Genomic DNA, 26,998 nt, shown 5'->3' on the forward strand with positions numbered 1-26,998 from the left:
GCTGGAGGCGAATCCGGATGCACATCAACTCTGGCAGGGTTTGCAGGACATTACTTCTGACAAAGCAAAACCCAATAGCCTGAATGGCAGAAATGCTTCACTACCCGTCGAGCTCAATGCCTTCTATGCCTGCTTCGAAAGAGAGAATATAACTGCAGCTGTGAAGATCCCTGCTGCACCCAGTGACCCTCTGATCTCTGTCTCGGAGGCTGATGTCGGGCTGTCTTTCAGGAAGGTGAACCTTCACAAGATAGCAGGCCCAATGGAGTACCTGGTAAGGCTCTGAAAACTTGTGCCAACCAATTGGTGGGTGTACTCAAGGACATTTTAACCTCTCATTGCTACGAGCGGAAGTTCCCACCTGCTTCAAAAGGAAAACAATTGTGGGCTACCTTAATGACTGTAGATGTGAGGGATACTGGATGACAGTGATTAAATGCTTTGAAAGGTGGGTAATGGCTAGAATCAACTCTTGTGTCAGCAAGGACCTGGACCCACTGCAATTTGCCTGGCGCCACAATAGGACTAAAGATAAGCTCTCTCATTTTTACTCAGATTTTTCTCCAGACTGTAATAGGTGTAATGTCAAAGAGGCCTCTCTAATTCATATGTTTTGGTCCTGCTCACAGCTTGCTAAATTTTGGAAAGAAGTATTTCAAACTTTCTCAGAGCTTTTTAAAGTAAACTTTAAAACCCAACCCTCTGACTGCCTTGTTTGGCATTGTTGGAAAAAATGATTTTAATCTTAAGCCGAATGATTTGCATATTTTGGCTTTTATTTCTCTTTTAGCCAGAAGAGTTTTGTTGCTTAAATGGAAAGATGCTGCTCCGCCTACTCATGCCCATTGGCTGATTAATGTTATGTCATGTTTAAATCTGGAGAAGATTAGGTGCTCTATTTCTATACCTAGACAAGAATTTTTCACATTATGGGGGCCTTTTTGGAACTACTTTCACAATTTTCGACCTGTTCAGCAATGATGATGACTATTATATGTTTGACTTTACGACTTTATGTCAGAGATTTTTTTTTCTTTTCTTTTAACCAAACAGCTGTTTTTTTCCTCTTTTTTTTTGTTTTGTTATGGGGATTTGCTTTTGCTTTAGATTAGAATAAAATATACCTTTTCAATATTATGGTTAATTTACTATACATAGTTATGGAGCATTTCAATCTTGTTTCTGTTTCCATAATATCATAATGTATTTTGTATTCATCTATGCAAGTGATTAATAAAAATATTGAAAAAGAAAAGGAAGTGTAGGATGAGGGAACACAAGCCAGTCGTCATAGAGGGATCCATAAGTGGAGAGAGTGAGCAATTTCAAGTTCCTGGGTGTCAAGATCTCTGAGGACCTAACCTGGTCCCAACGTATTGATGCAGCTATAAAGAAGGCAAGACAGCAGCTATATTTCATTAGGAGTTTGAGGAGATTTGGTTTGTAACCAAAAACACTCAAAAACCTCTATAAACATACCATGGAAAGCATTCTGACAGGCTGCATCAATGTCTGGGGGTGGGGGAATGCTACGGCACTGGATCAAAAGAAGCTACAGAAAGTTGTAAAATTAGTCAGCTCCATGTTGAGTACTGGCCTCTGTAGTATCCAAGACATCCTCAAGGAGCAGTGCCTCAGTAAGGCGGTGTCCATCACTAAGGACCCCCATCACCCAGGACATGCCCTCTTCTCACTGTTACCATCAGGAAGGAGATACAGAAGCCTGAAGGCACTCAATCAGCAGTTCAGGAACAGCTTCTTCCCCTCTGCCATCTGATTCCTAAATGGACATTGAACCCACGAAAACCACCTCACTTTGTTTTATTATTTCTGTTTTTGCACTATTTTAATTTCACTATTTAATATATATACATAAATATTTACTGTAATTGATTTACTTTTTTTCTTTCTATATAATCATGAATTGCATTGTACTACTGCTGCTAAGTTAACAAATTTCACAACATATGCCAGTGATATTAAACCTGATTCTGATTCTATTTCTGTCTCGGCTGAGTCCTTTCGGGAAAACAGACCTCATCCTTCAAGCTGATCAATTTCACCATATCTTTGATGACAGCTTCAACACCCTGTTGCAAGATGCACAGAAGTTTGGTTGAGTGACACATTCAGAGTAGTTCAACACTGCACTGTACTTCCAAAACAGCACTGAATGGAAAACAAAGATTTAAAGATGAGCTTTTTTTGTCACATGCACATCAGTGCATACAGTGGAATATGTCATTTGCGAAAACAAGCGACACAGCCTGAGGATGCTGTCAAGATCCACCATGTTTCCAGCGCCAACATAGCATGCACACAAATTACTAGCCCGTATGTCATTGGACTGTGGGAGGAAATCAGAGCACCCAGAGAAAACCCACATGGTTACAGTGATAACGTACAAACTCCTTACAGACATGGCGGGACTGCAACAGTGATCTCTATGCTACCATTCTACCCACTTATATTATTTGCTCAAACCCTAAGGCTGAGCCTCTCAAGCTAAAGAGGTCATAGTTACAGCTACTTGAAATAAGCTGACAAGTCTTCAGGGTGAGTCAATACAATAAATTCAAGGTGCAACTTTGGCAAGTCGTTGTACAGTCTGGCCAAATTGAAACACTTAAATAGAAAATGGTGGGAAAATTCAGAAGGCCAGCAACACGTACCTTGATCAACAAGATGTTCAAGCACTTACTCTGTTTTCAAACCTTTATAAATCAACCAGGAATGGGGTCACGTCAATTTTAAGGCTTTAACAACAGGACTGCACCTGCAAATGAATCACAACTTTGTACACTCTATCCTTTGAGAGAGCAAAGTTTTGCACGCTGAAATAAAACATGCGTTTGCATGTTTTTCGATGCAGCTCATACAGGAAATAACTCACGGTAAGACTGAGCTTCATACACAATAGTTAAATGACGAACAAGCAATTGTTTGAGGGGGTGAGTGGGTGCAAGTGTGGGAAAAAGGCTAGTTTTGCTGTTGTTGTCCTGTTTTGTTTTGTTCTGCCAAGCACTGTGGGTATGCTGTGTTAGCGCCAGAATGTGGGCAACACTTGCGGGCTGCCCCCAGCACATCCTTGGATTGTGTTGGTTGTTAACACAAACAACACATTTCACTATACACTTCGATGTATGTGTCTGGCAAATAAATTTCAATCTGAATGGTTAACACTGTGACCAGATCCACAAAGCCAGTTACATAAATCAGACATCCAGTCCTTCTTTAATAATTACAAAAATCTGGGGATTTCAGTATCTGCACACTTTCCAAATGGTATTTTTTTATTCCAATCATAGAGAAAAACTCCCACACGCAATGCTCCTACGATAACAAGGGGGAGTTAATCTCATCTCTGAAGACTACTCTGGACACTTCGAATACTGGTCACACACATGGCTTTGCAAATATTGAAATATGGTAGGGTGTCCCTGAGCAGTCATGAATATAAAAGTAAAGCCTTTACTTAAAATTTACCAGCAAAATCACCACACTAAGCTGTAAAAAAAACTGCTCTCTGTCAGTTTAGTGCTCCACATGGGCCTCCACTCAATCGACATCACCTAATCCCAGCAAACTGCCTCTTCCAAAAGCTCCCCCCAGGAAAGCACTGTAGGGTTATTAAAACAAAAACTTCACGCCCAAACCTACCTACAAACCAAAGAGGAGGCAACTTTTTTATTGAAGAAAGAGAAAGCTTGAATTTAGATTAAAAACAGAAACTTCTGAAACTACAGAGTGGGCTATAAAGCAGTTTTGTGAGGAGTTTCTTGTGAGGAGAGACACAGATGTTTAGGGAGGGAACTCATGAGGTAGAAAAATGGAGAAAGGTGAGTCATTATCTTGAAATAATGAGCAACACACCACAGCAAATTCCTAACACATATAAATGTACAGGACTGTGCAAAAGTCTCAGATACACACATATATACAGCTAGGGTGGCTCAGACTTTTGCACGGTACTGTATTGGGCAACGTGGAGCAGAGAGCAAGTCTGCAAATCCGACAGGAACAAAGGAAGTCGGGAATGGCAAGGGTGAAGCGCTACGCAAGGGGTGTGGGACAGGCGGGAGAGAAGGAGTGCCAAGGGTGGGTGGTAGTGAATGTGCAGACACACCCAGCCCTGAGACACCAGGCAAGGTCATTTGATTCTAAACAATTGATTTATTGATCATTACAGAATGTTTCTCTGGTGTTTCCCGCTCCCTCCCCTCTCCCTTCCCCTTTTTCCAACCATGATATCCCTCTCCCTGCCCCCTTCCAACTCTCAGTCCACAATAGAGACACTTCTCATGAACAGTTTTATCGTCACTCACAAATGTCAGGAAATTTGTTTTTGTTTTGCGGAAGCAGTACCGTGCAAAAGTCTTAGGCACCCTAGTTTTTTTATTATATGTACACATATTTTATATGTCTAGGACTTTTGCACAGTACTGTAGATGGTAAATAAGGTTGATCGTTGACACTTGATTCTTCAGATAGCCAAGGGTCACTGTTCATCGGCGTGTTTATGCACATATAATTAAACTGAAGCCAAAACAACCTTCTCCAAAATGATCCTGGCTGAAAATGAATGGGACAATCAGCTCTATCTCCTTTCCGTTGTGCCAACTGATGGATTGAAATAAGTCCAAGAAGTGATTCCAAAGCAGAGGGTGGAAGAGCATCAGTAATTCCTAGTATATTCACTGCACTTAAAACTGTACTGAAAGTGCCTGTCACACTCAAACACACAAACAAGGTCAAGCCAGCAAGGGAAGGACTAAATGAAGACAATTGAAGGCAAGATCATCTGTTCTCAAAAAGAGATGTACTGCTTCCCGCCACTGGATAAACTGATGAGTAGAAACAAAACAATGTCTCAACATATGGCTTGATATTAACAACAGCTAAAAATAGACCAGCACACTCACATGGTTCATTCAAATCTCAATGAATGCTGATATCTCAAGGTTGCTTATCACAAGAACAGCTATTAAAAGCACAAATAACTCAATGCTCAACAAGGAATTCTGCCTTCAACTAATTTCTGCAGGCAACTTTAGATTTATTTAAATTCAGGAATATCTATACTGCGAAACTTTGGGCAAACTTTCAGTTGCAGAGGTAGGCATCAACTCCCAGGGTCCACAGTTTGGTGATGGGTTTACTTGGGGTAAAAGTATTGAAAGAACAACTGTATTCAATAAACAATAGTCTGACATAAACACAAGAAATTCTGCAGATGCTGGAAATCCAGAATAATTCACACATAATGCTGGAGGAACTCAGCAGATCGGGCAGCCTCTATGGAAAAGAATGAAGGGCCGACTTGTCAGGCTGAGACCCTTCATCGGGAGTCAGAATAGCCTGACATGGGTGTTTTTAGGGTCCAGGTGCTCCTGAGATGAGTGTGGAGCCATTGAAATGGTGGGTTTGCTTAGACCTGTTTCAACAGTAGACAAATTGCAATGGGTCAAGGATGTCTGAAAAGCGGAGTTGATGCGTGCCATGACCATTTCACGATGGTAGACATCAGCGCCACCTTGCAGTAGTCATTTAATAGAAGTTTGGATAGGTACATGGATGAGAAAGGTATGGAACACTATTGGTCTGGAAGTTGGGAATGGGCAGAAGGCCAGGCTGGCAAAGGTTAGATAGGCTGAAAGGCCTGTTTCTGTTCTGTAGTGCTCTAGAGTAAGGTGGAAACCAAGATGTCATTGACAATAAAGGAAATATCCTTGGTCAGTCAGGAAATCAAGTGGTGGGAGTGGTTGAACAAGAGAGTACAGATGTTGGAATCTGGATCAGAATACTAAAAGCCAGAGGAACTCAGATCAGGCAACACTCATAGAGGTAACTGGATAGTTGACATTTCAGGTCAATACCATTCATCTGGACTGTTCTTCCAATAAATGGACAGTTGAGGTTTTGAGTCAAGACCCTTCATCTGGATCCACAGAGGCTGTGGAAGAAGTGAATGATCCAGATGAAGGGTCTTGACCCAAAATGTCAACTGTCCAGCTATTGGATAAACAGTCCAGATGAAATGTCAACTGTCCAGTTATTGGATGAACAGTCCAGATGAATGGTGTTCTGAGCTCCTGTATCTATTTGTGAGTGGCTAACCATGTGTTTGAGGTCCCCAAACAATATCAGAAGAAAGATATGAGGAGACAACACCAAGCAAGATACTTAGATGACCTACCTGCCAGGAGGTGGATACCATGGAAAGTCAATCCCTTTAACTGATGCTAAATATATACAATTACATTAAACTTTAAGCGTAGTAATATAGCATTTGATCCATTTGAGCATTCGAGCTTTTACTAGTTGAGAAAATAATTCCTGTTTGCAATTAGGAGAACACTAAAGAAAAAAAGCCAAGAAGAAACAAATCACAGTAATATATCAAATAGTTATTACTTGTTATTATACAATATCAGACGGCATTTAGCAAAATAACTGGCTTTGCTCCCAAAGGTTTATATGAATAATTAAAGTACACACAAAGTTCCTTCTTCATCCTGGATACACTGCAAGCATAGTTCTGACAGACTATGATGACTAGGAGAATAAATTAAGTGAGTTTTTTTAAAAAGCACAAGATGTATATTTAATAATCAGACACAAGAACTTGATAGCATAGGCTGAAAGATGAACACTGAAAATACAAGTGATACAGACACGAGTTTCTGCAGATCCATAGAAATCTTGAACAATACACACAAAATGCAAGAGGAAATCCAAATGTGTTGACCAATGCCTTATAAAGCCTCGGTATTACGTCTTTGTTTTTTTTATTTTCTAGTTATGTTTGTATGGAAGGTAACCTACTCCAAAGATGGACCAAGCTGTTGCTCTGGTTTTCTGCTGTGCTAAATTAAGGTAGGGCACCACGGTAGGTTAAAAGTTAGCGCACCATTATTACAGCTTGGGGCATTGGAGCTTGGTGTTCAATTCCAACGTCATCGTTAAGGAGTTTATATGTCCTCTCCATGGAACACATGGGCTTTCTCCGGTGTCCCCCACAGTCCAAAGACACAGCAGTTGGTAGGTTAACTGGTCATTGTAAAGATGAGGCTAGGGTTAGATGAGGATTTGCTGCTTGAAGGGCTGGAAAGGCTTTTCCTGCGCTGCATCTCTAAATAACAAAATACTGTATAATAAATCGAAAAGTAACGACTTTACGCAAAGAGAGTCTGACTGCAGCACAACGGCTGTAGGGTTTTTATGATGGCTCAAATAAACAAAATGTATTTCCAACAACCCACAATAATGTTACCAGCAGTCAAGGACCAGAGGAAAGTTTAAGTTCCATCTTTCACCTTCTCCTTTGTCCCATTTCAATGGTTAACTGAGTAGCAATTATTTTATCAACAGCCTGAGAAAAGGGAAACACCGACAACAGATGTCCTTTCATTGTATTCCCAGTACTTGTACCACCTTCCTTTACAAACTGGATACAGACAACTTGGTTAATTACTCCCTTTGTTTGAACGCTGCAGTTTTATTCTAGTGAAGTCTAATTATAAAAAAAATCTTAATATTTTAAAATGCATGAAGCTCTGCTTGTCTAAAAGATTTATTCCCTAGAATGGTGAAAATTGAGGGGAGATTTGACAGAGGCATACAAAATCAGTGGGTGGGGTGGAGATACATCTCTACCAGAGGAGGTGTAAGGCACTCCTTCCCTCCACTCGTCTGCAGATCCACCCACCCCCCCCCCCCAGATCAGGGTCACATGAAGCCACAGGAGCAGGTGGTGGATGGCCGTCTGAGGAGCTGGTGCACATCACGAGTCCTGGTTATGCGACCACTGACGTCAGGCAGACAATCTTTGAAGAGTACTGATAATGGCTGGGATCACCCATCTTGTAAAGACACTGCCCAGAAGGCGGCAATGGCAAATGACTCTTGTAGAAGACCATGATTATCCATGTCATATAACACATGGTATAATGATGATGAGGATACAAAATTATGAAGGGTATACACAGGATAAATACAAGCAGGTTTTTTCATCTGAGCAACACACACAAAATGCTGGTGGAACGCAGCAGGCCAGGCAGCATCTATAGGAAGAAGTACAGTCGATGGTTCAGGCCGAGACCCTTCGTGACGAAATGTCGGCTGTAACTCTTCCTATAGATGCTGCCTGGCCTGCTGCGTTCACCAGCATTTTGTGAGTGTTGCTTGAATTTCCAGCATCTGCAGATTTCCTCATGTTTGCGTTTTTCATCTGAGATTGGGTAAGAGGTCATGGGTTAAGGGTGAAGGGTGAAAGGTGAAATGTTAAAGGGAAACATGAGGAGGAACTTCTTCACTTAGAGGATGGTGAGAGTGTGGAATAAGCTGCCAGTGGCAGAGATGGGTGCTGGTTTGATGTCAACATGTAAGAGAAGTTTAGATAGGATGGAAGGGTCATGAAGGGCTATGGTCCAGGTGCAGGATAATGGGACGAGGCAGAATAATTGTTCGGCATGGACTAGATGGGCCAAAGGGCCATTTTCTGTGCTGTATTGTTCTATGATTATGATATATAAAGTGTGTCGGTGACTGGAACATACATAGGCATACACTTGGGGCATGTACATGAGGCTCGAAGTGGGTCAGGGGCAAGCAGAGAGAATTGAAGTCATGCATGTAACAGAATTAAAGTTCGAAGTACATTTATTATAAATGTATGTGTCCGGTATTCAACCTTGGGATTCATCTTCTTGCAGGCAGCAAAGAAACACAGTATAACCCATTTAAAGAAAAAAATACCTACACAACAAGACCATTAAAGGGAAGATGGGAACTGAAAGAATTGGGAAGAAAAAGAATAACACAGCAGGAAAAAAGCAGAAAATGAATCTGGAGCAGGTAGGAAGGAACAAGAACTCCACGTGATTATCTGTGTATAAGTACAAGGGAGTGAACAGGCAAACAAAGTGGTATTTGCCTGTCAGTCTGATGGCATTCCCAAGAACTCTACATTGGATCGAGGGGCTTGTTTCCCAGCTGTATAACTGCTGCTATGAACACCGGGTCACTGCTTCCACTTTGGGGCGAAATAAGCCGAAACACCAAAGCGGAGATTGCCATATCTCAAAAGCAAACAGCAAAAAAGTGACTGCAAAATTGCATCCAACTCTAGAAAAACAAGAAGTGTTGACCTTCCACTCACAGGCAAAACAAATCCCTGTTCTGATGCCAATGTACTCGGCACCATGAGTCAACATGCAGAAACATCTTGGGACATTGGTAAAAGAAAGTAACACCAGCATTTGATATCCAGCTTTATTTGATTTGGTTTTAAATGATGAAACACCACACAAAGGAGAGGGAAACAGACTGTCAGCAGAAACAAAATAATCCTTGTCGGGGAGAAGCTCACTCCAAATTAATGACAAAACATTGATGAGCAGAGGAGAATGAACATAATATGAAAATAAAAAAATAAAATAATAAATCATCAATAATGAACTCAGACCCCAAACAGAACCAGCTCCCACATTGGATAACAACCTACTTGATCTACAGCCATCATGGAGCACATCTGCAGAAAGATAATTCAGCATCTTGTTGTCCTCACCTACCACCCCATGAGCCTGTGCATCTACCACATTATCCTCAACAACTTCTGCCATCTCTGAAGTGATCCTACCACTAAACATAACCTTACCTCCCCCCCCCGCCCCATCCACTTTCCACAGGGATTGCGCCCTCCCTGATTCCCTTGTCCATTCATCCCTCCAGACACTTATCCTTGCAAGCAGCCAAAGTGCTACACCTGTCTATTCAGCTCCTCTCTCACCTCCATTTAAGACCCCCAGACAGTTCTTCCAGATGAGGCAACACCTCCCCTGAAAATCTGCTGGGGTAGTCTATCTCACCTCTTCAACATTGGTGAGACCCGTCGTAAATTGGGCAACCATTTCATCGAGCATTTGCACTCTATCCCGCAAAAGCAAAACTTCCTCGTGGCCGAACATTTTAATTCCCATTCCGACTCTGAAAATGCTGGAAATGGTGCCTCACAAACCCATCTACTCCTGTTTCTCTCACCACCCACCAATACAAGGGGCAACTTTACACCGACTCGATGACCTGGAAGCACATCTTGGGATGAGGAGGGAGACCGGAGGACCTGATGGGAGCCCATGTAGTCACATGGAGAACATGCAAGCTCCACACCAACAACACCGAAGGTCAGAACAGAATCTGAAACGATGTAGGTGAACGTCAGCGGAACTTGCTGCGGTGGCCACTGAGTCACACGTTTCCACTCATAATGCACTTGTCTACGGTATATTCTGAACCTATTTAAAACACCTATGTGCATGGATTCACTAGACCTCCCTGTCTTCTAGTTGTTTTAATCATGTAGAAAGTTCTCTTGTGACTTTTAAACCCACTGCCAATGTTCCCCCATGCTACACAAATGGATTAGAGTGTAAAATTACAATTATTCTCACAGTTTAATCTTTCCCATGCTTACTTGTATTTTTGTATAATCATTTGCATAGTGTAATTGTTCCGTGAATTTTCCAGTAATTATAGCATAATTGATTCTGTATTTTTCTAGAAGCTTCTGAGTTTTCAGTAGAAGATGTCACTCAAATTGAATCTGGCTATCCCATGGGTTAATTGTTACCTCTGGAATGTCTTGTTATCTTTCTAGTTGGAGCTAGTTTTTATATAAGACCACCACAACTTCCTTGTGCTTTGTCTTTCTTGTCTTTTTTGAGTTTCATTCTTCCTTACTTTACTCTTTATAAACAGCCGTCAGAAAAACAAGTTTTATGCCTCATTCTTGACTTCCAAAGGACCCCTGGATAGCAAAATTATCAGATCCAACAGTGTAAAGGGAATACAGATAATGGAGAGCTCCCTCTGGTACAAGACTGGTTGAGCCCATTCTGCAGTGCAGCAGCCTCTCAATGAAGGTGCACAAGCCACCCCCTCACTTGCTATTTCATGACCGTAGACCGAAGACAACATGTTTTTACACATAGCCATCATTACACCATGTCAAGTACAACACCTCAGTCCAGAACAGCTTGTCAAGGCATGGTTAAAATTCAGAGCAATTTCCCATCATAACACCGTCACAGATTTTTGTTAGAGAATGCAGGCTTCACATCAGTTATACTTTTGAACATTAGAGTTAAAAATCACAATATTTAGAAATGCGAACATGTACAGCCATCATAAGTTCATACAAACATTTTAAAAAGATAATTGGAACAATATTACAGCGCTTGCAGTTAATCTTCATTGGAGAGAAAAGTGAGGCAATAAGACCAGTTTTAAACACTCCGCTGAGTGGATGGTGCAGTTGTATGTAACACATTAACATTGCAATATGGTTATAATGGAAAGATGAGAAGTTGTATAAACAGTACAAGGTTCTTACATGCAACCACTATCAAGCAAAGAACAAGCTTATATTTGCCTAACAACATCTCCTTTCCTAATCTTCCTCTTGCATACACAGGTAACATAAAATGTATTGTTTGCCTAAAACAAGTGAAAAATCATTGCTCATGTTTAAACACACCACAAGGTAGCCATCTGCCCTGTCAGTGCACCTGAACAACCTGTTGTGTGCTAGAGAGTGCACACAAAGGAAGAATGTAAGCCACTTCACATCTGTTATATATCTGAAAATCCGAGTTAAAATCACAAAATTTAGAATTGTGAATATTAACATGCATTGCCATCTTAGATCATGCAAACATGTACAAAATGACGTGAGTGATTTTACCAAGCTGCCATTGGAGAGGAAGGTGATGTAATAAGTCAAGGTATAAACACTTCCACTGAGCGAATCTGGGTAACACATTAACACTGGCAATATGGGTACAATTGAAAAGATGTATGCATGCAGCAGAACGTTTTTACATACAACCACTATCAAGCAAAGAACAATCCAACAACTCCTTTGTTAATCTTATCTCCCTCTCCCAGATATGGGCAAAACAAAATGTATTGGTTGGCTAAAACAAGTGAAAAATCATTGCTTGTGTTTAAACATGCCACAAGGTAGACACAGCTGAACAACCTGTTGTGTTTTAGACAGCACACACAAAGTAACAATGTTAGGATTCTCTGAAGATGCCAGGCTGAGTAGTTTATAACACCACTTCTACATCTCTGAAATCAAATCCGAACATTTTATTTACCACTGAATGACCACTTTGAAAGTGGAAGCTTGTTTGCCGAGTTACAAGTCCAGTCGTAGATATGGCAATTTCATCAGTCAGTTCAATCACGACTGAGGTGCAAACAGAAAGATTTATGTTGTCTGCCTAGTGTCTGATACGCAGAATCCCATCACCAGTTTCTGCTCAGAGCAACTGGGAATTCTTACAGGTAAAGTTTTAAAGACTGGAGAATTTGTGCATACACTGAGGCAATCTCAAGTCTATCACTCTAAACAGAATCTGCAGGTTTCACTAACCGGGATGTCTGTTGAACTAGATCATTCTACATCACCCTATTTATCAGAGAAATGTCTTCCATCATTATCTGGAAGAAAGTGGGTTGAACTGCAGCCCCTTGTGACTACCTTGTACATCAGAATGAAATATAAAATATTGCTGGCTTTATGCTATTGGGACCAAACTGCAATGACATCAGCCCAAGGCAATTTTGTACTCAGAAAATAAGTATATAGAATAATGAATGCATCAAAAGAGAAGCACGTTGCAAGGCAGGGATAGGGCTTCCAGCTAAAACTAAAGCCAAAATTGTGGAGTTTACTGGGAATAATAAATATTCAGCACCGACTGAAATAACTTCATTAAGCTTTTTCAATCAAAATCTTGAGCAAAGACTCAGTGCACAAATGAAACTCAACTTGTTAATGTTCTCGTCGGAAACCAGAGACCAATTGTGTCGCAGTTCGCTGACGGTTCACTAGCATTCACCAAGTTAAAATACTGAAAGGCAATTTAGACATTCACCAAGGGGAGGATATCTGCTCCAAGAATAAACTTCCTTCAGAAAAAAAATCTACTGCTAACTGGCAGCAGATCAATCCTTTAGACTTCTGTTCCCTTTAGTGCGGTCTCATGATGCACATCTTCCGAAAATAACAGTCTTGCACAGCAGGACCTCAGAGCACAAGTTGTAAACAGCTATGTTAGTTTCATCCCATTCAGAGACCTGCACACACTCAGAAAGTCACATGGCCTGTCTGTGGAGATCTGCCTCGGTCAGTTCAATCACGTACTAATCCGATGGCTGCAAGCTTAAAAATAAACTTACTTGACCAAAGAGGTGAAGAAGATTAAAACCAGGAAGCAGCTGGGATGCACTGTGAATTTCTTCTTTCATATAAACCTGCAGCGTAGCTGCAAGTTGCCCAAGGCCTTCTTTCATTTCTTCACTCATCCTTTTGACATCTGTGAAGTAACGAACAAATTCACCATCAACCACATGAAAATAATGTTTCATGGCAACAGGCCTGGATTTCCAGCATCTGCAGAATCTCTAGTGTTAATGTTTGATGGCAGCTGTTCTGTCTGGACACATCTACTCCCCAATTCAATTCAAGGAAGCCACAAGCATATATCTCCACAGCTTTGACAGGTAAATAACATAGATGAAGCTGATAACAACCGGGTGCCACTCATCTCAATGTACTGGGCAGTGACATTCAGGCAGGTGATCAATCTAAACCATGGTAATTGTTCCCTTCAAACTATTGTGGTGACAATTGGTGCAATTTGTTTTCTGTTTCAATGAGACAGAGGCCAGCGGCAAAAAAAATAGTAAATCATGCCAGAAAATGTCCTTGTCCCACAGGACACGGCTATCTCATGTACTTACATTTATTGTGTTTATTATTGTGTCCTTTATCTTTCGTGGGGTTTACTTGGGTTGCATTGGATTTGGAGTAACAATTATTTCACTCTCCTTACCGTTGTGTACAGGAAATGGCATGAAGCAATCTTGAATTCAACAAATAAAATAAGGATTGATGTGTGAGCAGCCTGTGATTTGTTGCGACCCTCCTGTTTGGAAGCTTGGGACTCATTCCCACTGATTCTTCACCACTGGATAATTCCATGCATTCAACCTAGCATCCTTCTGGATCGCCTGCCTTATCGCTGTGAAGCCTCAGATCAAGCCGGCACCAGAAGACCATGAGACGTAGAAGCAGGGTGAGGTCAATCAGCCCATTGTGTCTGCTCCACTGTCTGCTATTCTCCATCTGAACCCCATTCTCTTGCCTTCTCCCCCTAGCCTTTGATATCCTCACCAATCAAGAACATATCAACCTCCACTTTAAATATACCCTGTGACTTGGGCTCCACAGCTGTCATGGGACTGAATTCCACAGATTCACCACCTCTAGTGAAAGAAATTCTTCCTCATCTCTTTTTTAAAGGGATATCCTATTTTGAGCTGTGCCCTCTGGTTGTAGACACCCCACTGTAGGAACCATCCTCTCTACATTCATTCTGTCTAGCCCTTTCAATAATTCAATGAGGCATCCCCTCATTCTTTTAAAATCCATTATGCATCTAAATAGGATAAAGCCACATAACCTTGTTTTTCTTAGGGACCAGTATGACTATGTACTGTTTCGCATGACGTGGGCAATCATGTTCTTTCTACGACCATTATTGTTCTCAGCAAATTTTTCGACAGAAGTGGCTTGCCACTGCCTTCTCCTGGGCAGCGTCTTTACAAGGTGGGTGACCCCAGCCATTATCAAAACTTTTCAGAGATCGTATGCCTGGCGTCAGTGGCCACATAACCAGGACTTGTGATGTGCACCAGCTGCTCATACAACCATCCACCACCTGCTCCTGTGGCTTCACAGGACCCTAATCAGTCCGGGGGTGCAAAGCACCTTGCCCAAGGGTAACCTGCAGGATAGCGGAGAGAAGGAGCACCTTACATATCCTTTGGTAGAGACGTATCTCCACCCCGCCACCCAAGTTTGATAATGTTCTTCTTAAAGCAGGAAGGAAGTAAAGAATAAAGCCAAGGAGAGTGGTGGAAGCAGACTGACAGTATTGACATGTACAGAGGAGCACTTGAAGTACCTGGGCATTGATGCCTGTAGACCAAGAAATAGAAGGGGAGATTAATAGGGATGGCTGCCCAATGATGGGCTGAATGGCCTGTTTCCCTGCTGCATGACCCTGTGGTGTATAATATACGAGTCACATGTTATAGAAATACGTTAAAGGTGATCACAAAAATAAACCATTTGGCCCAGCCAGTCAATGCCAACGTTTACCTTCCCAGAACCAGCTATGCAGCCTGACCCTGCAACAGCTCATCCACTGCCGCTGCTTTGTTCCAAACCTCCTGCAACAAATCTTGCCTCTACAGAACCTCCTGTTCCCCACGCCTGCCACCTTTCATCAGCTCAAACATGATATTCTATCTCATTTGCGGTGCACTACACGAAAGGCCGGTGGTCGCAGATTCACGCACTCCAGAAAGGCAACTGCTAAACAGCCGAAGGAGTTAAAGTTGTGGGGAAAATACTGCAGAATTGGCAGAAAGAGCAGGGCATGGGAGTGGCTGGATTACTCTTCAAGATTGACTCCACAGACTAACAGACCTTTTGCTGGGCTATAAAATTAAATAATTCTTTATTACTTCTAATGTGTTAACAACAGAAAAGCCAATTGTTCATGGTCTGTTCAACAGCAAATGCCTTCAGGCTTATAAATCTGATTCTTATATACACACTCAGTGGCCACTTTATTAAGTACACACGTACACATGCCGTTAATGCAAATACCTAACAGAATCATGTGACAGCATCTCAATGCATAAAAGCATGCAGACATAGTCAAGAGGTTCAGTTGTTGTTCAGACCAAACATCAGAATGGGGAAGAAGTGTGATCTAAGTGACTTTGACTGTGGAATCATTGTTGGTGCCGGGTTTGAGTATCTCAGAAAATGCTGACCACCTGGGATTCTCACACAGAACTGTCTCTAGAGTTCATAGAGAATGGTGCAAAAAACAAAAAAGAACATCCAGTGAGATGTCCTGTGGGTGAAAACACCTCGTTAATGAGAGGAGTCAGAGGAGAAGGGCCAGACTGGTTCAAGCAGACAGGAAGGCGACAGTAACTCAGGTAACCACATGTTAAACAGTGGTGTGCAGAAGAGTGTCTCCGAATGCACAACACGTCGAACCGTGAAGTGAATGAGCTACGGCAGCAGAAGACCACGAACATACACTCAGTGTCCATTTAGTAGGTATAGGGAGTACCTAATAAAATGGCCACAGAGTGTACAAGGCAACCCTTGAGGGAAAAAACAGTATCCAAGCACCTTTGCATTTTGTAGCACAAGGTAACGGGGCAACAAGCAAAGCGCAGTTCTCCCTGAGCAGTCAGTACATTTGTCTGGGAAGCAATCATCCACCGTAACTCATTGTACGTGAAGCACCCGAGAACCTTGTGAAAGAGGTGATGAAACATTACGCAAGTTCATGGTTATATTTTATTTCTAATGATTTCCTTTCCAACCAATTTGTCTGCTTTGCAATTACTTCCTATATATTTGAAAATACTGATGTTATCTTTCATTCCTATTTGCGGAACTTGACCATTTTCAGTAGCTGGAAGCGATGTACTGAATTGGATCCGAGTAATCTACAGTGCTGTAAATGGCATGTACACTGGCTGAAAATTCAAACGGATAAAATTCTCAGTAAATAAAATGTCATCACGCTCTGGGACTGAAACAATTTTCAGATAGAGGCAGAGTGGTCATAAAGAGATAATTAAGGTGACAGTGACAGAGTTTTGCAAGAAGCGCTCAACTGAAAACTTTGTTCTTCACGCAAGTGTGAACTAGGGTTGAATTCCGAAGCCGGGGCAAGAGCAGGGCACGAGTTTGGGGACGGTTGGTTCATCACCGAGGCTAGCAGATTTCTACAGATGTACTGTTGCAAGCATTCTGACTGCTTGCTTCACAGTCTGGTATGGAGATGCCAACGCACAGATTAATAGGAGGACTTGGAGCAGGGGTTCCCAACCTTGGCCATGCCGTGGGCCAATACCATTCAGCAAGGGGTCCGTAGACCCCCGGTTGGCAACCCCTACTTTGCAAGGTTGTAGACTCAGCCAGCTCCATCACTGGCACTACCCTCCCCACCACCGAGGACATCGTTCAAAAGCAGTGTCCATCATTAAGGACACTCGCTGCCCAGGACATTCCCTCTTCTCATTGCCGCCATCAGAGAGGAGGCACAGGAGCCTGAAGACGCACGCTCAAGATTTTAGGAACAGCTTTTTCCCTTCTGCTATCAGATTTCTGAACGGTCCATGAACACAACTGCACTCTTAATCCTTTGCACTATTTATTTTTATTGTAACTTTTATTAATTTGTTATCCCTGCGGTGAACTGCTGCCACAAAACAACAAATTTCGCAACTTATGTCAGTGACAATGAACATCACTTTGATTCTGACTCTGAGCGCCAAGCTCCAGTAAAAATGAACTTGTATGTGAAAACTCTCCGCTGACTGGACTTACACAAAGGAAGAATGTCTAACTGATGAGGTCAATCATCTCAGCCTCAGGATATCACTGCATCAGTTGGTATTGCAATCATTTCTGCGATTTCCTTCCAACCTTTTATGTTCACGAGCAATGGCACAATGTTTACTCCTATTTAAAACTCTCCAGCAGCAAATGAAGCAGTCAGTGTTGCATGCAGCGAAATGTAGGCAGCATTCAGACAGAAACTGATAAGTACACTCAGTGGCCATTTTATTAGCTACACCTGTACACCTGCTCATTAATGCAAATATCTAATCAGCCAAGCGTTCCAGCAACTCAATGCATGAAAGCATAAGGACATGGCCAAGAGGTTCAATTCTTGTTCAGACCTAATATAAAATGGGGAAGAAATGTGATCTAAGTGACTTTGACCATGAAGTGATTGTTGGTGCCAGATGTGGTGGTCTGAGTATCTCAGAAATTGCTGATCTCCTGAGATTTTCATGCACAACAGTCTCTAGAGTTTACAGAGAATAGTGCAAAAAAAAACAAACAAAAAAAAATCTAGTGAGGGGCAGTTTTGTGGGTGAAAACACTTTGTTAATAAGAGGGATCAGAGGTGAATGGCCAGACTGGTTCAAGCTGGCGGAAGGGTGTGTAGAAAAGCATCTCTGAATGCACATGTCGATCACTGAAGTGGATGGGCTATAGTGCAGAAAACCACAAACATACTCTTGGTGGCCACTTTATTAAGTACAGGAGGTACCTAATAAAATGGTCTCCAAGTGTTTCCTAACAACTGACAGAGAGTGACAAGTAACATTCAGGAACATCACCAGTGACCTTCTCCAGCAAGTGAAGATACAACCTCTCCCACTTGACGTTCACTGGTGTTCCCATCATCTAGTTCCCCACTTTCAACATCCTGGAGTCTTATTAGCGAACACAAGATAAACTCTACCAACCTCATAAACAATGTGGCTACAAGAGCAGTCAGAAACAGGGTACCTTTCGGCAAGTACATCAGTTGCTGGCTCTATCAACCTTTTCTGCCATCAACAATGCCCCAGGCAGCAGTGGTATGGAATACCCTCAACCTGCCTGGATAATCGTAGTCCAGAACCTCAAGAAGCTCAACTCCAGGGCAAAGTCAACGATTAGGACCATATCTACTACGCTAGAAATTTATTCCCCCATCACTGATTTACGGAGACCTACAGTGCTCACCATCTACAACATATCCTGACCTAGATCCTTGATCTCAACCACTGAGAGTGTAAGATTTATGAACTGAACCGGGCTATACTGTCCCTCAAGGCATTCAAAAAATCATGATAAATCTGAGCGTGTTCTCAACTCCATTTGCCACACACTTCCATTTGACCTTTGACTCCATTTTAGACTAAAAATAATGTCTGTATTATGTTGAATATAATTGAGTGGGCAAGCAGAGCTTTGAGACATTAGTGCTGACAGGACACACCATTCTGCCATTCCATCATCATTTCTACATCCAAACCCTGGAACTTCCCACCGAACACATTCACCACAGGACGGCAATTGTTTAATAAGGTGGTTCATCACCCAACTCCTCAAGAGCAATTAGCCATCGTCAATAAATGCAGCAATGTTCACATACTATAAATTACATACATTCAGTGACCACTTTAGGCACAACAGTCCCACTTACAGGGCAGGAGATCATAGAGTGAGTTGGAGACAAGTTACTCGTGTACTTCGTGTGCCAGGTTTAAAAAGCGACAAATGCCTTTTGGAGCTTTTCGGCAGGCTGAGATCATGATTGGATACTGCTGAGGGGGATGATTTCTGAGGTTAATTGTGGTAACCTACCACCACAAACAATGAAGAGGCAAGAGAAGGCGAAGCTGACTTGAGCTGTTGCTACTCTGATGCAAAGCCAGAGAGTCACATATAGTCAGGGAGGAAGGATAAGACAAAGGAATATGTATCAATCCTCATAGAGGGATCAGAAGTGGAGAGAGTGAACAGTTTCAAGTTCCTGGGTGTCAAGATCTCTGAGGACTTAACCTGGTTCCAATATATCGATGCAGTTATAAAGAAGGCAAGACAGCGAATATACTTCATTAGGAGTTTGAAGACATTTGGTATGTCAATAAATGTACTCAAAAACTTCTATAGATGCACCGTGGAGAACATTATGACAGGCTGCATCACAGTCTGGTATGGTATGGTGGGGGGAGTGGGGGGCTACTGCACAGGACCAGAAGAAGCTGCAGAGGGTTGTGAATTTAGTTGACTCCATCTTGGGTACTGGCCTACAAATTACCCAGGACATCTTTAGGGAGTGGTGTCTCAGAAAGGCAGTGTCCATTATTAAGGACCTCCAGCACCCAGGGCATGCCCTTTTCTCACTGTTACCATCAGGTAGGAGGTACAGAAGCCTGAAGGCACACACTCAGCGATTCAGGAACAGCTTCTTTCCCTCTGCCATCAGATTCCTAAATAGACGTTGAACCCGTAAACACTACCTTGCTTTTTTAATATATATTATTTCTGTTTTTTGCACTATTTTTTATCTATTCAATATATGTGTTCTGTAATTGATTTACTAATTTATTATTATTATTTTACTTTTTTTCTTCTCCTTCTTCTTCTCTATTATGCATTGCTTTGAACTGCTGCGGCGAAGTTAACAAATTTCATGACACTTGCCGGTGATAATAAACCTGATTCTGATTCTGATTCTGATTCTGATTCGAGACAGTGTTGAAGTCAGAGATGAAACTGGGGCAAGCGATTCGGAGAGGAGTTGAGGCGGAGGAGTTTAGGTGACTTTTCACCTGAACCGGGAGCGAGGCTGGATCGATCTAAGCACCGAGCCGATTTGGAATGGTCGAAAACGGCTCTGGGTGGGGCAACGACGTCTAAGCCCAGAGCATATCGCCAGAGTGGGGCCTGGGTCCTAGTGTGCAGCACAATCTACTGTTTGACAATTTAAACGCCTGCCCAGATAGACTGGAAGGCAGGATGTCAGGACAGGAGACGAGGGTCTGGCTGATTCCGCTCGCTCTCCTGCGGCACTGATGCTGAGCGGCTGCTCCGGTTGCTATGTGTTTTGTGTCTGCGAGTTTCAGGGCAATTTGCCCTGCTATATGATGAACTGAGACTGAGGCTACAGGCCTACTCCAGCTCCTCTGAGATTCGGGTCTATGGGCTCAATCTGGATCGGAACACTGCTGCTTGCTTTTATTGTTTGCATGATTTGTGTTTTTTTTTCCCCTCATTCTCTGAGCATTCAGTGTTGGTCTCTTTCTAATTGGGTTCTTTCGGGTTTCCTGCTTTGTGGCTGCCTGAAAACAGACAAGTCTCAAGGTTGTACAATTTATACATTCTTTGATAATAAATGTACTTTGAACTCCCAATCCAGAATAGCTGATCCCCTGAGTGGGCTCAACCACAAGCTGCTATAAAAAGCCATCTTGTATGCATCCAACAGAGTCTCCTCTTACAATCCAGCGCCAACCTGATTTTCCCAATCTACCTGCATATTGAAATCCCCCATGACTATTATAACTTGCCCTTTTGGCATGCATTTTCTAGCACCCATTTTAACTTGCAGACCACATCCTTACTGCTGTCTGAGGGTCTATATATATAACTCCCATCAGGGTCTTTTTATCCTTCCATCGAATTATCAGAACCAGGTTTATTATCACTGGCATGTGGTGTGAAATTTATTAACTTTGCAGCGGCAGTACAATGCAATACATAATCTGGCAGAGAGAAAAAAATAATAAATAAAATAAAAATAATAAGAAGAAAATCAATTACATATATTGAATAGATTTTTTTAAGTGCAAAAGCAGAGATACTATATATTAAAAAAAAAGTGAGGTAATGTTCACGGAATCAATGTCCATTTAGGAATCAGATGGCAGAGGGGAAGAAGCTGTTCCTGAATCGCTGAGTGTGTGCCTTCAGGCTTCTGTACCTCCTACCTGATGGTAACAGTGAGAAAAGGGCATGCCCTGGGTGCTGGAGGTCCTTAATAATGGATGCTGCCTTTCTGAGACACCGCTTCCTGAAGATATCCTGGGTACTTTGTAGGCTAGTACCCAAGATGGAGCTGACTAGATTTACAACCTTCTGCAGCTTCTTTCAGTCCTGTGCAGTAGCCCCTCCATACCAGACAATGATGCATCCTGTCAAAATGCTCTCCACAGTACGACTCTATCCACAACGATTCAACACCTTCTGATTCTATGTCACCTATTTCTAATAATTTGATTTCATTTTTTACCAATTGAGCCATGTCACCCTCTCTACCCTCCCTCCGATCCTTTTGATACGATGTGCAGCCTTGGACAATAAGCTCCCAGCTATAATCTTCTTCCAGCCATGATTCAGTGATGCCTGCAATATCGTACTGGCCAATCTGTAACTGTACTATATTGACCTTATTCCTTATACTTCATGCTTTCAAATACAATACCTTTAGTCCTGTATTCACCTTTTCGACTTTGTCTGCCTTTTACATTGCAGCTCATCCTGTTGACTGCCATTTTGCCCTATCATCAGCCGCTCCTTGCTAGGAGTCTCACCACACACTGCCTCTGTTTGTAAGCCAAATGCCTCGTCCTCAGCCCTATCCCACCCCAACAGCTCTAGCAGACCTGCCCACAAGGATATTATCCCCCTCTGATTCAGGTGTAACACATTCCTTTTGTACAGAATGTACCCTCTCCAAAAGAGATCCAATGATCCAGAAATCTGAACCCCTGCCCCCTACACCAGTTCCTCAGCCGTACATTCACCTGCCAATTCACTCTATTCTTATCCTCCCTGGCACACGGCACAGGCAGCAATCCAGAGATCACTACCCTGGAGGTCCAGCTTTTCAGCTCCCTGCCTAGCTACTAAGATCTCTCTTCAGAACCTCCTCATCTTGTCTACTAATGTCATTATTGCCAATAAGTACTAAGACCTCTGGCTGCTCACCCTTACCTTTCAGAATGCCATGGACCCAATGCAAGATATCCCTGAGCCTGGCACCTGGGAGGTGACACACCATCTGGGTGTCTCTATCACATCCACAGAATCTCATCTCTTTTCCTCTAACTGTGTACCTCCTTTGCCTAATAGTGTGGTCACTGAGTCTATGCTCTGGGTCTTCTGTTGATGTAACCCATTCACTTCAGGGGTCGATGTGTTGTGCATTCAGGGTTGCTCTTCTGAACACCACTTTTGTAATTGAATTGACCTTATTACTCACATCCTTCATATACATGGAGAGTAAAAAATCTTTACATTGCGTCTCCATCTAAATGTGCAATTTATAGTAATTTATAATAATTAGTATGTACAACAGGACAGTCAATATAACACAGAAATACAGCTGTGTCAGCATGAATTAAGCAGTCTGTTGGCCTGGTGGAAGAAGCTATCCTGGAGCCCGTTGGTCCTGGCTTTTATGCTGTGGTACTGTTTTCCGGATGGTGACAGCTGGAACAGTTTGTGGTTGGAGTGACTCGGGTCCCCAATGATCCTTTGGGCCCTTTTTATAAAAGACACCTGTCTTTGTAAATGAACAGTGGGAAGTTCACACCTATAGGTGCGCTGGGCTGTCCGCACCACTCTCTGCAGAGTCCTGCGATTGAGGGAAGTACAGTTCCCATACCAGGCAATGATACAGCCAGTCAGGATGCTCTCAATTGTGCCCCTGTAGAAAGTTCTTAGGATCTGGGGGCCCATACCGAACTTCTTCAACCATCTGAGGTGAAAGAGACACTGTTGTGCTTTTTTTCCACCACACAGCCAGTATGTACAGACCATGTGAGATCCTCGGTGATGTGTACGCCCGGGAACTTTAAGTTGTTCACCCTCTCACCCCCAGATCCATTGATGTCAATAGGGGTTAGCCTATCTCCATTCCTCCTGTAGTCCACAACCAGCTCCTTTGTTTTTGCGACATTGAGGGAGAGGTTGTTTTCTTGACACCACTGTGTCAGGGTGATGACTTCTTCTCTGTATTATTTGAGATTAGGCCAATCAATGTAGTGTCATCAGCAAATTTAATTAGTAGATTGGAGAAGCGGGTGGCAACACAGTCATGGGTATACAGAGAGTAAAGGAAGGGGTTTAGGACACAGCCCTGAGGGGCACCTGTGTTGAGGGTCAGAGGGACAGAGGTGAGGGAGCCCACTCTTACCACCTGCCGGCAATCTGACAGGTGGTAAATAATGTGTGATTACTTAAGTTCCTGTCATCTTCCTTCAGCTTGAACCAGTTTGCCAATCTCCTCCGGCTTCTCTCGCCCACAGAACCTGCCACTCACTGGGTTTTTGCTTTTCACACCATTCTTTGTAAAAACCAGGAGACTGTTGTGCATGAAAGTCCCAGGAGGTCAGCAGTTTCTGAGATACTGAAATCAGCCTGTCCAGCACTAAGTATCATCCCATGGTCAAAGTCACTTCGATCACATTTCCTCTCCATTCTGATGTTCGGTTTCAACAACAACTGAACCTCTTGACCATGTTGGCAGGTTTTTACGCACTGAGCTACTGGAACATGTTGAACTGATTAGATATTTGTATTAACAAGCAGATGTGCAGGTGTACCTAATAAAGTAGCCACTGAGTTATTTTTCTTAAATTAAACTCCTGCATTATTGCAAAAAGAAACGTGATGACAATTAAAGCATCTCAATTACTTTGACAGAAGAGTACTGGAAGATTTATCTGTCATCACTCAATTGTTTATGTAAACAGCCTGAGGCTTTTGCTAATTAAATTTCTGGAAAGACCTTTGCTCCCATCAGGTATTTGTGTTTTTGGTAGGAGTAGAATTTTCTCACCATCACTTGACACAAAGTTCTACTTCTGTCTATAAGAGAGATGCTTTGTTTATCATTTAACATCTTCCTCTCTCAGGTAAGTTTTTTTTAAAAGAAAAAATTGTCAATCTCTAGCTAACTAACAAAGCAAAGCTTTCTTTCATTATAACACCTGTCATAAGACGGATGTTCTTATCAGCAGAACCCATACTTGAAGCCACATTAGAAGACTTTCTACCCCACCAGCAGACAGCAATTTTAAACCCAATACCTTGACACAATCATAGGCATCCCTTTGGTCTCTTTTCTGGGTTCAATAACAACAGACCATTACTTCAGTGAGACTGAGTCCCACGTCCGATTAGTTGAGATCAATCAAGTCAATGGATCTTCTATCAACATGATTCTTGGATGAGGTGACAAGTGGAAGTCAGGCCAAGATGGAAATCTGAATTTAAAACTGAAATATTAACTCTGTTTCCCTTTCCACAGCAGCCCGTGTGTTCCTGGCATTTTCTGTTTTTAACAACTTGGAGCCTGCTTTTCAGGAATACCAGGACACGGAGCCATAGAACTATAGTCATACCTCACCGGAACAGGTCTTCAGTGCATCTCACCTGCGCCAACCTGCTTTTCTGCCTAGTTTCATCCACTGCACCTTGACCATAGCCCTCTCTATCTCTCCCCATCCATGTACTTACCCACACTTTTCTTAAACATTGCAATTAAAACTCTATCCACTACTCTCATCAGTAGTCATTCCACAATTTAAAACAGTAATACACAACAACAATATGAGGACACAGAGTTGCTATGGTCTAGTCAAGTGAAGCGAGGCTGATGGGTTAATTTGTGCTCTTATGAATCCAGGGGAAGTGGGTAACATTAGACAGGCAAAGGATCAGGAGCCCCGGGCTTTGATATGAAAAGATGCAATATTTTTCCCAACTTTTGTACTCAGTCAACACTGCAGGCAGGATTCACACAGTAGCTATGGGTGTCACAGCAGATGGTTGGCAACGTCCTGAAGGCTGAATGCTAAAAAGAGACGATATTATATTGCAGAAATTACAATGAAAGCAATGGACCAGGAGATATTAGTGACCAGCTAAACCTCTCAGTGAACTGCCTTGAGACCTCATAGCTCAGTTACCATGGAGCAGCAAAAGATTTTCATAATATTGGTAGCGTGCCAAACAATTACACTATAGAAGATTAAGTCAGTATGCTTCCAGTTGGTCAACCAACCCATTTAAAGTATGGGTGACACATCACAGTGGAAATCCTCCAGGAATCTTATACGAGCAGAAGTATGATCCTGTGGATCATGAACACAAATTTATAGTATTTGGACCTCCCTCCTGACAATATTTATCATTACAGAATAAACCACTCACAATTCAACATAAAATGTAACAATTAAGGATGAAGAAGAAATTCTCTAAAATGTTCTTCCAGTCATATTTAATACCGCAGGCTCTTTTCTCGCTATTACCACCAGGCATGAGGTACAGCAGCCTCAGGTTCAGAAACACCTAATACCCTACAACCATCAGGCTCTTGAGCCAGAGAGGATAACTTCACTCACCTTCACACTCAACTGACTCCACAACCTAGAGTTTCATTTTCAAGGACTGTACAACTCAGTAAAGGTTGAGCACCCATTATTTGAAATTCCAAAAACCGAAAACCTACAAAACCCAATTTTTTTTGCATGCTGACACGACGTCACAAATAGAAAATTCCACAAGGCACTGGGAAGGTTCCTAGTGAATGTGCAGGTCTCTGTGCACCGCAGACAGTTCTGAGAAGTGACTTCACATATGTTTATGAAAAATTGAGGTGGAAGATCTAGTCAGGAGGAAGAAGGCAGCATACATGAGGTTTAGGAAGCAAGGATCAGATGGGTCTATTGAGGAATATAGGGAAGCAAGAAAGGAGTTTAAGAAGGGGCTGAGAAGAGCAAGAAGGGGGCATGAGAAGGCCTTGGTGAGTAGGGTCAAGGAAAACCCCAAGGCATTCTTCAATTATGTGAAGAAAAAAAGGATGACAGGAGTGAAGGTAGGACCAATTAGAGATAAAGGTGGAAAGATGTGCCTGGAGGCTGTGGAAGTGAGCGAGGTCCTCAATGAATACTTCTCTTCGGTATTCACCAATGAGAGGGAACTTGATGATGGTGAGGACAATATGAGTGAGGTTGATGTTCTGGAGCATGCTGATATTAAGGGAGAGGAGGTGTTGGAGTTGTTAAAATACATTAGGACAGATAAGTCCCCGGGGCCTGACGGAATATTCCCCTGGCTGCTCCACGAGGCGAGAGAAGAGATTGCTGAGCCTCTGGCTAGGATCTTTATGTCCTCGTTGTCCACGGGAATGGTACCGGAGGATTGGAGGGAGGCGAATGTTGTTCCCTTGTTCAAAAAAGGTAGTAGGGATAGTCCGGGTAATTATAGACCAGTGAGCCTTACGTCTGTGGTGGGAAAGCTGTTGGAAAAGATTCTTAGAGATAGGATCTATAGGCATTTAGAGAATCATGGTCTGATCAGGGACAGTCAGCATGGCTTTGTGAAGGGCAGATCGTGTCTAACAAGCCAGATAGAGTTCTTTGAGGAGGTGACCAGGAATATAGATGAGGGTAGTGCAGTGGATGTGATCTATATGGATTTTAGTGAGGCACTTGACAAGGTTACATATGGTAGGCTTATTCAGAAAGTTAGAAG

General features: G+C 42.4%; 1 protein-coding gene across 5 annotated transcripts in view; it reads right to left on the reverse strand.

Moving 5' to 3' along the window:
* Positions 1-26,998, reverse strand: part of smyd3 (SET and MYND domain containing 3) — a 998,228-nt gene that overhangs the window by 692,570 nt on the left and 278,660 nt on the right. For all 5 annotated transcript variants that reach the window (XM_072264810.1, XM_072264809.1, XM_072264811.1 and 2 more), the window contains one exon: positions 13,249-13,385. In XM_072264810.1, the coding sequence (XP_072120911.1) occupies positions 13,249-13,385 (137 nt within the window). The remainder of the gene's footprint in view (positions 1-13,248; positions 13,386-26,998) is intronic.

Source organism: Mobula birostris, chromosome 8 (assembly GCF_030028105.1).
Source record: "Mobula birostris isolate sMobBir1 chromosome 8, sMobBir1.hap1, whole genome shotgun sequence".
Taxonomy (NCBI): Eukaryota; Metazoa; Chordata; class Chondrichthyes; order Myliobatiformes; family Myliobatidae; genus Mobula; species Mobula birostris.